The sequence below is a fragment of the Cydia pomonella genome, unplaced genomic scaffold (assembly GCF_033807575.1).
Source record: "Cydia pomonella isolate Wapato2018A unplaced genomic scaffold, ilCydPomo1 PGA_scaffold_173, whole genome shotgun sequence".
Taxonomy (NCBI): domain Eukaryota; kingdom Metazoa; phylum Arthropoda; class Insecta; order Lepidoptera; family Tortricidae; genus Cydia; species Cydia pomonella.
The window spans coordinates 146,314-158,592 of record NW_026907815.1 but is presented as its reverse complement, the minus strand read 5'-3'; the positions used below and the strand labels follow the sequence as shown (position 1 = coordinate 158,592).

At 44.9% G+C, this 12,279-nt stretch overlaps 1 protein-coding gene across 1 annotated transcript in view; it reads left to right on the top strand.

Annotated features, from left to right (window-relative positions):
• LOC133533513 (uncharacterized) overlaps positions 1–12,279 on the top strand; it is a 223,122-nt gene that overhangs the window by 107,093 nt on the left and 103,750 nt on the right. Inside the window, exons 8-13 of the mRNA XM_061872494.1 lie at positions 4,682–4,997; positions 5,390–5,519; positions 7,475–7,585; positions 8,535–8,753; positions 10,713–10,816; positions 11,703–11,821. Coding sequence (XP_061728478.1) covers positions 4,682–4,997; positions 5,390–5,519; positions 7,475–7,585; positions 8,535–8,753; positions 10,713–10,816; positions 11,703–11,821 — 999 coding nt within the window. The remainder of the gene's footprint in view (positions 1–4,681; positions 4,998–5,389; positions 5,520–7,474; positions 7,586–8,534; positions 8,754–10,712; positions 10,817–11,702; positions 11,822–12,279) is intronic.

Genomic DNA, 12,279 nt, shown 5'->3' with positions numbered 1-12,279 from the left:
GAAATTACCAGGCATATCGTGAATCGTGAAAATCATTGTATCGTTCCCTGATTCGACGGCGGGGCTCCTATTATTGGACACTTTGCCCTTCGGGCATCTGGAGAAACTTAACGAACGTTACCTATCTATCTACATTTAACTTTATGATTGGCCGCCGACACAACACAACATTTACACAACACTCAACTTTGACATATACACAACTTTGGTCGGACATACAAAGTAGGTATTTATTGACAGTGATACCTAAAGATGTCATGATATGATTAAAGATAACATAATCGCTTTATTACGCCCAATTATCAGGAGGAGTGTTTTGAAATACCTAAACCCGTTATCTGTTGGTTCCTTGTCTTGGCTAAACAAATACCTACTGCAGCCACGAAATTGTGTTATACAAACATTGACAAGTTTCATACGGATATAAGGCGATTATAATGTTGTTATAGTGAAATGAGTCAATATTCATTCGTGTTACAAGTGTTGTATGCTTGGCAACGTTTTGGTACCAAATTTTATATAAGTAGTTTTTTGTAAAAGCACAGTAAATAGAAAAGAGAATCGTAATCATTTTACTGAATTGTAAATTTTATTCTCTAGAAAAAACAGGCACATTTGAAAGATTACCTCTAATTTGAGTCTCGCTGTAACTTGATTTGTGCACGAAATCCAACTCTAAATTAAAGAATATTTGATATATGTCCAGTCAAGGTATTAATTATCGACACGGACAAAGTGCCAAAAATATGTATACATGACCTTATTGCCTATACATTAAAGTAGTAAGGACATATTTTTGGCACGTTATCCGTGTCGGTATTCAATACCTTGAAGGTACATCTAAATTATGCTTTATTCCATTTGGACCTTAAAAATGTAAACAATACCATGTTGTACTGTAACTCAGCCAATGATATGATTCCACAGATACAAAAAGTTGTATCTCATTGGAAACAACGCGACACACCAGTACAACCCCTCACATGCGCACTGTACACCGCAGTGGGCCACCTACAGCATACAATCCAAGCGGTTTCCTTAATGCCAACCTTATCACGTCAACTTGTATCCGCGGGTCAAATAATCCGCAGGGCAAATAATACGCTTCTAATAATAGGTACCTACAGCCGGGGTTATCCAGGGTATCGGCTGGAGGTCGCCGGGCTATCGCGGGGCCAAGCACATGGCCTGACGCGTCGTGTGGTAGGACGCACAGTACAGATTATACTAACAGTAACATTCTTAAGGAGCCGTGGGCTTAGCCAGCTTTTTGAATAATTGTACCGCTTTTTTAGACCATGATACGGTTGCTTAAAATATGAATAGCAATCTTTTGTCTATTAACTTTATCGATTAGAAACCTGATAAAACAACTTTCGCTTGATAGAAAAGAATTACAAACAGGTCTAAAACGCACCATTTATAAGATTGCAACAAATTTTGTCCATAAGCTATTACATGAAAATTGCTTTTAAAAATGCGCAATTTTTTATTTTTAATAGAATTCATCATATACTTAATTACTATAATTCTTAACTTTGCAAAGTGTAACTTTGGTTAAAGTTAGGTATTGCGCGGCGGAGAAATGTAACAAATACAACAGCAGTCTGTATAGTCATAGCCGGTGTCTGTTTTCATTCGTTTCATTCACATTTCTCTAATTTTGGAGACGTATAACTGCTACGAGACGTTGACACGGTTATGTTAGAGTGCTGTAATCATCTGAAATTGAGGTCGAGACCTTCATCCTTTCGTAGGGTGTTATCACACGAATCGATATATTCACGAACTATGCGTATAATGTCTTCGAATCGATTACTCGATTATACACGATATGGAGCCGATTAAAGAGTCAGCCTCGGCTTGATCGATTTTTATTATGAAACCTGGTCTTTTTACTCGTCTGCCCCAAAACGCCAAAAGATGTTATTTTTGCTCCTTGGCAGACTAAGATCAGAGGATGGTCCTATAAATAAATAGTCAAGGTCGTGGTATCCCTCTTCATTGACCGGTCTGGCCTAGTGGGTAGTGAACCTGCCTATGAAGCCGATGGTCCTGGGTTCGAATCCCGGTAAGGACATTTATTTGTGTGATGAGCACAGATATTTGTTCCTGAGTCATAGATGATTTCTATGTATTTAAGTATTTGTATATTATATCATTGAGTACCCACCCACAACACAAGCCTTGTTGGCTTACCGTGGGACTTAGTCAATTTGTGTAAGAATGTCCCTATTATATATTTTTTTTTCACCCTGAAACATGAACATACCCTAGTGCTGTTTTCAACCAAAGGGTAGGCGTGCCCGTAATATTTAGTTAGTAAGGAATAGTTTATTATATACCTAGGTATATGAATGTGTTTTTCGAATAGTTGTTTATTTTGTTTTGTCTCCTAAGTACTATCAATAATTGATTAGATATATTAATCGGCTTAGCTAGCACTAAACCGATTTGTGGACGATTGTCTTCTGATATTTATTTTTGACTATGCCCAAGAATATACAAGGTGGCCAAAAAATATGTGCATTCCCGTTGCCAGGGAGGTTTTGGGATTATACTGAGCAACTTTGACTATGGGACCAACCCCGAAATCGCGAAAAAAAAATTACCCTCCCATAGAAAATGGACCAGCTAAAATGTATGAAACAGCCAGAAAAATTTTCGCCATTTCGGAGTTGGTCCCATAGTAAAAGTTGCTCATTATAATCCCAAAACCTCCCTGGCAACGGGAATGCACATATTTTTTGGCCACTTTGTATATGGTCCCCACTATCTATACCACACTATCTAAAGTAGAGAGTCCATTACGATATCTACAGTTGCATCAATCACTAGTACTATAATCACGTCAATAACTTTACCGTACAGATAAATTTGATACCAGCAGGAAATCTTTATGACAATGATATAAGTTTGAATTTCGTCTGACCTCTGACAAGTTTTGATTATGCTCTTATCTCTAACATACTGGTCAATCGTGATCATTCTGACCACATGACATGGCATTAATCGGTGGCGACGCTTTATCTAATCGATTATTTGTACATTTAATTACTGGTATTAGCGATACGATCATTATCGGTTAATCGTAACATGTGCCGATTTTTACCAATTCAGTTAAAACAATGATTATGTTTATTCTTTATTACTTTAATCGTAAAAAAAATCACCTAAAAGTGCCAAAGGTGCTTAAAACAAGTTTTTTTTTAGAATTAATACAATACATAGCTTCGTATTTAATTTAATTCATAAACAAACTTGCACGAAAGAATTCTTAAAACTATTTTCATAAGCAAACTTGTACAAAAGGATTCTTAACAGTAAACCAGAAGGTCTGTTTCCTAAGTAGGCGAACCTGTGATTTAGGATAAACAGTGCCCCTCCCCTTAAATATAATTCTTAATTACAATAACAAGGTAAGAGATTCATGATCAAAGATAATGAGGTTATGTTTAATCTTTTAATGGACATAAGGGTGTCAGAAATCACACAATACAGAACCCTATCAATATTATGGGACAAATATTATCTCTGCCTTATAATATGCTTAAAGCTGTATCCAGACTGGTGTAACGTGTAATGTAAGATTACGTATAATATTGCGTCAACGTGTGAACGGCACTGCGTGCGCCTTTGGGATCCTGCTAAAAACCGACAGCCGATGGATGGAGCACGAGCATTACTTATAATTACTTGTAATGCTCGTAGTGCCAACCACACGCAGAATTCCTATTACATTCCAGGTTGCACCTGTCTGGGCCCGGCTTTATATGCTTTTGGAATTTCGTTGTCGAAGGTGTGGTTTTCTAGGTTTCATATACATCGTGTCTATGAATATGTGTATTAGGTTATTACTTCTAGTTCACTGAAAAGAAGCAAAACTGTATTTTACTTTAGCTCAGACAACGCAAAAAACTTGAGTCAGCTGCCATTGTTTGGAATCCTTATGAGGTATGCTACGTCTTGCTTTTGGAGAGGGTGCAAAAAGTATTTCTCCGTTTCTTATATAATAAAATATTCGGGTATTTTTTATACCCAACAAAATACTTGCTAGGTTCTTTGGGCTTGAACTCTTTGGAGGTAAGACGAAATTTTAAGCTCCTTACGACTGCCTGTTGCGTCTTGCGAGGTGAATCGGACTGTGCCGAACTGGTGGCGCAATTACTGCGTCTTTTTGTCCCTACGCCAACCAGAGTCAATTTCCGGCCTCGTGACCGTGGTCTACTTGTAGGCCCGATTTCGCGAACCGTGTCTCACAGAAAATCCCCACTTGTTCGCCCTTTACCCCTCCTGAATGCGCTCTTAGCATCAGCGCCCGAGTGTGATTTATTTGCTGGCAGGTGGAGCGAAGTGCGAGATGAATTGTTGAGGTTCTGTGAGAGGATGGATGCACGTCCTTCAACTGTTTGAATGTGGTTGTTATATCTTAGTGTGGTAACCTGCCTAGAAACTGTCGATGCCTAATTAGTAATTGTACATAATATTATTAGTTAACATATTTTTGTTTCAATTTGTTTGTAGTTTTGCAGTGACTTAGTATATACTGTTATGCTGTACAACTATTTTGGAAATAAAAATAAATAAAATAAATAACTGTCATATTACTCAGTTACTAGACCTAAACAAGAATATTTGCTAAATAATTGAATGAACCTAACCTCGACCTCTCTTGTTTCAGATGCGCGGCGTCGCGGCGAACGAGCGAGTGTACACCCTCCGCACCCGCCCCCCGTCCCTCCTCCCGCCCTCCCCGCTCAGCCTCGCCAGCTCCGGCGACAAGTCGCTCGTCGCCAACACGCACTCCCCCTCGCTCGAGCGCCCCGCCAGCCAACCCGCCACCACTGCCTCCTTCGTCTGCTACGTGTGTGGCGTCTCCGCCCCGTCGTCGCAGCTGAGATTGGTGTACTGCTGCGCGAACCCGGAGCGGGAGCCGTACTACCCGTTTATAACGTCGCTGAAGCCGCACCCTGAAGCCAGTCCTATTAGTCCACAAGGTGAGTGTTGTTTGGCAGATATGATCTTAACTTGCCCGGCCATCCAACCCGCTACCACTGCCTCTTTTGTCTGCTACGTGTGTGGTGTCCCCGCCCCGTCGTCGTAGCTCAGACTGGTGTATTGCTGTGCGAACCCATAACGTCGAACCCATAACATAACGTCGCTGAAGCCGCATCCTGAAGCCCTATTAGTCCACATTATTGGAGGTCCTGGTAGCGTAGCATAAAATACCTTCCCGGGAGAAATATCTGAAGACTAACCTTCTTGTTGCTCGAGGTGGTAGCAAATGTTAGTATGCACTCATAGTTGACGTACATATTACGGTCGGATCGTTTTATTTCGGTATTTTGTTTCGGCCGTTTGAAAGATGGTTGTGTTTTTTATGTTATAGGTATGGTGCAAATCTGTGCGTCGTGTTACAAAAGCATCCCCCACAAATACCCCTCGTACGGCGAGCCGGAGCCGCTCACCAACGCGAACCACGCGCACAATAACAACAATGCGCACGCCAACAACATTAGGTGAGATGTTATTTATCATTAGACGGGTCCACACAGAACGAGGTCTGTATAGCCTTGCCTCGACGGTAATGCAGCTGCTAGTGCGTTTGTCCCGGCCGAGGCACGTCTACACAACCCGAGTTGCTTCGCGCGGCAATTTCCTCGCGAGGCGGGCTTTTCTGTGTGGCACTCAGCTTATTAATATCTAGGATAAAGCTCCCTATTCGCGGCATTGCTTCGAAAAATGTTGAACAAGCCAACCAGTAGGAGTTGGTTTTTGTAACTAGGAATAATTTGGCTTTTCTCGATGTAATTACACATTAAATTCCACCTCGATGTTGGAGACCGGATTCAGAGCTTATTAAATTATGATGTGAGTGATGTAGTCAATAATGAATATGGATAACAGCGATTATTGGACATTCGTTAATCGCAGCCGATTCGAATACAGTTTTGAGTTAAAATGTCAGTAAAAATAATGAATAAACTTTAAATAAATAAAAAAAAGTCTTCATCGATAAATATATCGCGTATCACAATAAATATCTCACGGACTGATAACATAAAGATCAAATAATGTCATAACGTTTTCACAGATTGTTATGTCTGGCTCATACCAGCACGTTCAGAACTTAATTGGATATGCTATACTCATTATTTAAACGGGTCGAATATTTGCCTACACGCGGTTATCTATTACCGGTTTACTTTTTGCACGCTTATGATTAATTAGTTTTTAATGATTAATATATTATAAATTTAGTATTATTAGTAATCGGTAGTCGTGTGAACGGATACTTAAAAGTCATTATGTAGTTACTAGTTATACTTCGTTTTTTTTAGCATTAGAAAGTAAGTGAGCGATCTGGACGTGTTTTTTTATTATTTTTCATTAATAATAAGATTTAAATAAGTCACAGCAGATATGTAACAATTATAAATCATATACGATCATTTACATTATTTTGCTTTCATAAGTAATAGTTACTATATTTTGAAAAGCGTTATTCAATAAAAGTCATGTCAAGATTGTTTACCTTTTTTCTGATGCTAAACAAAAACAGTATAGAAATGAATAAGACAAGACTCGCACATGTTTCCTACTTACTAGTCGGATAAAAACGGACTCTCTCAATTTTATCGCTACTAGGGCTATCTTTGTTCGAAGCAACATATATTACCTATTAAAATTATCATTGCAAGTTCGCATTTAGAGGTTAATTGTTAATTATATCGACAGTACTCCCTTGCCCCCAGTTATCATAACTTAGAGGTGTCAGGTTATCAAAGAGAATGCAGGCAAAATTAAATATTACGGTACATATCCGGTTCAAGATTTGTTTTAATGACAATTTTCACTTTGTAAAACTAATTAATTATGTACATAACAGTGTTTACTTGTTTAGGCCTAATACAAGGTGTAACAAAAATATTGGGGATCCGTTTAAGCATATTCGGTATCGTGTTCTGATTAGGAAAATGAAAAGAATATTTTTTAACACGAAAATATTTTTTTTTATGGGGCAGGTCGTCCAAGTCAGCCATCCCTCCATAGAAAGGACAAAAACTTTTTCGAGGCAAAAAATTATTGTAATATTTGGAGTTAGCCTTTGAATATTTCTATCAGTATATGTACTATATATATTTTTGATTGTGAATTGAAAACTATCTTCTCGTCCCCTTGGACAAGATCGTTTGCAGTAGATAGTATTATTTCATAAGTGGACTATTTAACGGAGTCCTGTCACGGTCGCCACGCAAGAAACGAGAAGTTTAACATAATCAAACATGAGTAAATACAAACAGGTTTGTCTAAGCGTCTAGACCATATAGGGATTGCTTGTAACTGCGTTACGTAATGGTGTCATCTCTTTATGCTGCCTTTAAGCAGTACATACGAGTCACGCTGCTTATCTTCCAATAACATAGACTGTTGGCAAACATTACTGACAAGTTGCACTTGCGTTGGTGTGCAGGTTTAAGCCGTACGACATGAAATCGTCAAGCGCGACGAAGCGGCCCGTTGCGCTGCCGCCGTCACCACACAGCCAACTGGTCGCCGGCGAGAATGGCATGGGGCTATATAGGTCTGTACCGACATTCATGGCCTAGCGTTTCAATCATTAGGCGGGTCCACACAGAGCGAGCATACGTGCGAGGCAATTTCCTCGCGCACAAAACGGCCAGCCCGAGGCACGTATGGTCGCTCTGTGTGGACCCACCTATGCAATAAGTAGTTCTATAGAGCGAGCTGCCTCTCGAGGAAATTGCCGCGTGAAGTAACTTAAGATATGCCTCGCCCGCGGCATCGTTTTCACGTATCCATTTGATTCGGGCCAGATAAGTCTTCACAGCGATATCCTCGCGAAGCTGCCTAGACTACAAGCACTTTAGGAAACCTGTAGTTAAACTATCTCACCTTGAAACATAAATAAATATGTCATATCATGTTAAATTGATGAAGATTTGTTGAATTGACGCATTGGTCTCTGAAATATTTGGTCGTCGAAGAAAACCGTTTCAATTTGCTGAGTATAGTTAGATTTTTTTAAAGATATTCGGTTGTTAGCGTCTGTTCTGTATGGATTACTTCTTCTATGTGTTTTGAAATAGCAAAAGAGATGGGATTGTAAAAGAAAACACTACGACTACGTTGACGGTATCAGAGCCTAAGTTAAGACCCTCGCGACATCGCCTTTTTATACAAACGTAGTCCTCATTTTGCTCTCTGCATATTAACATTATTGAAAATATTTTAACACAATTTATTGTATATTAACCACACCTATGCCCCTACGTTAGATTATTCTGGAATTATTAATTACTATAAGAGTTAGGAGCATTCAAAAATTAGTGTGAAATCAGTTTTTCGCTCCTAATTTTTTATAATAATACAAGAATTTATAAAAGTCAAACCTGGGGGCATAGCTATAAAATATTTTCAAAATGTCAATATCCAGAGAGGAAAATGGGGACTAAGTTCGTATGGAGAATCGGCCGTCCTCTTTCCTCTTAAAAGTGTAATACATTTTGCAGGTGTTACGTGTGCTGTGGACTGTTTCCGCAGCAGTCCATGGAGTGGCTGTCGACGACGGCGGAGTACATGAACTCGCACGCGATGCACTTCCCGTGCCTGGCCGGCGCCGGGGCGGGCGCGCGCGGCGGCCGCGTGCTGGCGTGCTCGCGCTGCGTGCGCCACCTGGCGCGCCAGTGGGAGCTCATGGACGCGGAGCGGGTGCCGCTGGAGCACCGGAGGTGAGTGCGGGGGTGGCCTGCTCCCGCAGCAGGCCATGGAGTGGCTGTCGACGACGGCGGAGTACATGAACTCGCACGCGATGCACTTCCCGTGCCTGGCCGGCGCCGGGGCGGGCGCGCGCGGCGGCCGCGTGCTGGCGTGCTCGCGCTGCGTGCGCCACCTGGCGCGCCAGTGGGAGCTCATGGACGCGGAGCGGGTGCCGCTGGAGCACCGGAGGTGAGTGCGGGGGTGGCCTGCTCCCGCAGCAGGCCATGGAGTGGCTGTCGACGACGGCGGAGTACATGAACTCGCACGCGATGCACTTCCCGTGCCTGGCCGGCGCCGGGGCGGGCGCGCGCGGCGGCCGCGTGCTGGCGTGCTCGCGCTGCGTGCGCCACCTGGCGCGCCAGTGGGAGCTCATGGACGCGGAGCGGGTGCCGCTGGAGCACCGGAGGTGAGTGCGGGGGTGGCCTGCTCCCGCAGCAGGCCATGGAGTGGCTGTCGACGACGGCGGAGTACATGAACTCGCACGCGATGCACTTCCCGTGCCTGGCCGGCGCCGGGGCGGGCGCGCGCGGCGGCCGCGTGCTGGCGTGCTCGCGCTGCGTGCGCCACCTGGCGCGCCAGTGGGAGCTCATGGACGCGGAGCGGGTGCCGCTGGAGCACCGGAGGTGAGTGCGGGGGTGGCCTGCTCCCGCAGCAGGCCATGGAGTGGCTGTCGATGACGGCGGAGTACATGAACTCGCACGCGATGCACTTCCCGTGCCTGGCCGGCGCCGGGGCGGGCGCGCGCGGCGGCCGCGTGCTGGCGTGCTCGCGCTGCGTGCGCCACCTGGCGCGCCAGTGGGAGCTCATGGACGCGGAGCGGGTGCCGCTGGAGCACCGGAGGTGAGTGCGGGGGTGGCCTGCTCCCGCAGCAGGCCATGGAGTGGCTGTCGACGACGGCGGAGTACATGAACTCGCACGCGATGCACTTCCCGTGCCTGGCCGGCGCCGGGGCGGGCGCGCGCGGCGGCCGCGTGCTGGCGTGCTCGCGCTGCGTGCGCCACCTGGCGCGCCAGTGGGAGCTCATGGACGCGGAGCGGGTGCCGCTGGAGCACCGGAGGTGAGTGCGGGGGTGGCCTGCTCCCGCAGCAGGCCATGGAGTGGCTGTCGACGACGGCGGAGTACATGAACTCGCACGCGATGCACTTCCCGTGCCTGGCCGGCGCCGGGGCGGGCGCGCGCGGCGGCCGCGTGCTGGCGTGCTCGCGCTGCGTGCGCCACCTGGCGCGCCAGTGGGAGCTCATGGACGCGGAGCGGGTGCCGCTGGAGCACCGGAGGTGAGTGCGGGGGTGGCCTGCTCCCGCAGCAGGCCATGGAGTGGCTGTCGACGACGGCGGAGTACATGAACTCGCACGCGATGCACTTCCCGTGCCTGGCCGGCGCCGGGGCGGGCGCGCGCGGCGGCCGCGTGCTGGCGTGCTCGCGCTGCGTGCGCCACCTGGCGCGCCAGTGGGAGCTCATGGACGCGGAGCGGGTGCCGCTGGAGCACCGGAGGTGAGTGCGGGGGTGGCCTGCTCCCGCAGCAGGCCATGGAGTGGCTGTCGACGACGGCGGAGTACATGAACTCGCACGCGATGCCTCGCCGGAGCCGCTCATGCCGCGCGAGGCTTCCTCTCGCTGCGAGATGATGGACGCGAAACGGGACCCTCAAAAGCACTGGAGGTGAGCGCTGGTGACGAGGGACTGTGGACCCTTTGGCAGTTCATCGGTACTTTTATAATAGGTGTCTGTTACATACGGTCTCAGTTGCGAGCATCCAGCGAAAGTTTCTTCAAAAATAAGGAGGGTACATCCCAAATCCTATAGAAGATAACCACAATACTTACATTACGACATAGACCTTCTAGTATGAAGGTCCATGTAAGGTAAACTAAGTATTCAATGCTGAAATTACCTATGCTAGAGTTCAGTAAACATTAATCGTTTGTTAACAGGTACAACATCCCGTCGCCGCTACCAAGCAATTCGTCGTTGAACGGCGAGCGAGTCATCCCCACCCCACCTTCTACTACCTCTGACAGAACCGTTGCTAGTAATAGTAAGTACCTATCTTTATCAGAGTTAAACACGATTCTTCGTATACCTTATTGGAATGTGATAAGGCTTTCTAAAAAAAGGATTTAAAAAAATACAAAATACTTTATTTCATAAAATGCATAATGTTTATGATCCTAAGGGGTAAGAAAATTGTTGCCTGTGTTGCGAGACACCGCTCTTCCTTAGGTAGTTAGGAGTTTTATTTACAAGTTGTTATAAATACTTTTACAAAATTGTTACAGAATTTGGCGTAGCTTATTTACATTAAATGAAACAAAAGTAAACTGAACTAAATTATACAGTAATCTTCAACACAATTGATGACATAATTCATCTTGCATCGTTGGCCGTACGTAAGAAAATCAAATGGCAATAATATAGATAGCAAACCGGCTGTAAGGTGAGAACTGAGAACCTTCGGAGATATTATGAAATGAAATGAAAAAAAAAAAAAAAAAAAACTTTACTGGCAGGCAACTATCGGCCCATAGATAAATATAAGGTATTTATCTAGCAAAATATAAGGTATTTATCTAGCAAACATATTATAAAATATATCTTAAAAAAGAAATCACACGCTATGGCTGCGATGCATTCCGCAACCCCGCTGTATCAGGGAGCCGACTGCGGAACCGCCGAAACATGACACCCTACGGCCAAAACTCCCAGTACGGCAAAAATTATGATGCCGGCCGTACACACTCGTCGAGAGCCTCTAGTCGTGTCTCGGCAAAAAAACCGACTCAGCTGGGAAAGGGCGAGACGAAACGAGAAGGGCGCAGTACACATTCACTCTCGGTCTCTCTCGAGGTCTTTCGACGAGTGTGTACAGCCAGCCAGGCTTAAAACGTGTAATAAATGAATGATAATTCTTATGGTTGTTTCAGCGTGTACGTCGATATACTGTTTCCTATGCGGGCTGCACTCGGACTTCACGCTGGCGCGGATACTGTACGGGCAGCCGCAGGGCAACGCGCCCTACTTCCCCTGCCTCCTCACACACCAGGCAATTCATTACACGTTGTTTTTAGAGTTCCGTACCAAAAACGTACAAAAGGAACGCTTATGGTGCGACTCTGTCCGTCCGTCTGTTTGTCTGTCTGTCTGTCTGTCTGTTTGTCTGTCTGTATGTCTGTCACATCGCTAAATATCTTGAGAACCACTTATGCTATCGATTTGAAATTTGGGATAGTTATGAACAACGCCAGCCCAGACACATTGAAAGTATTATTATTTTATTTTATTTTTAATAACTATGGGAAATGCCCGATGACGTTTGACAATTCAGTGACCGCAAAACATGGCGTAGTACATCCGTTTTGTATGTCAAACTAAGGGGCACGTTTTTTTCTCAGACTGTACCTCTCTATTACAATCAATTCTCTTTGCTACAGTCGCCATCAGATATATCGGAGCTGCCGAGATGATCAATAATATCTGAACACGCACTCTAACGCGTTGACA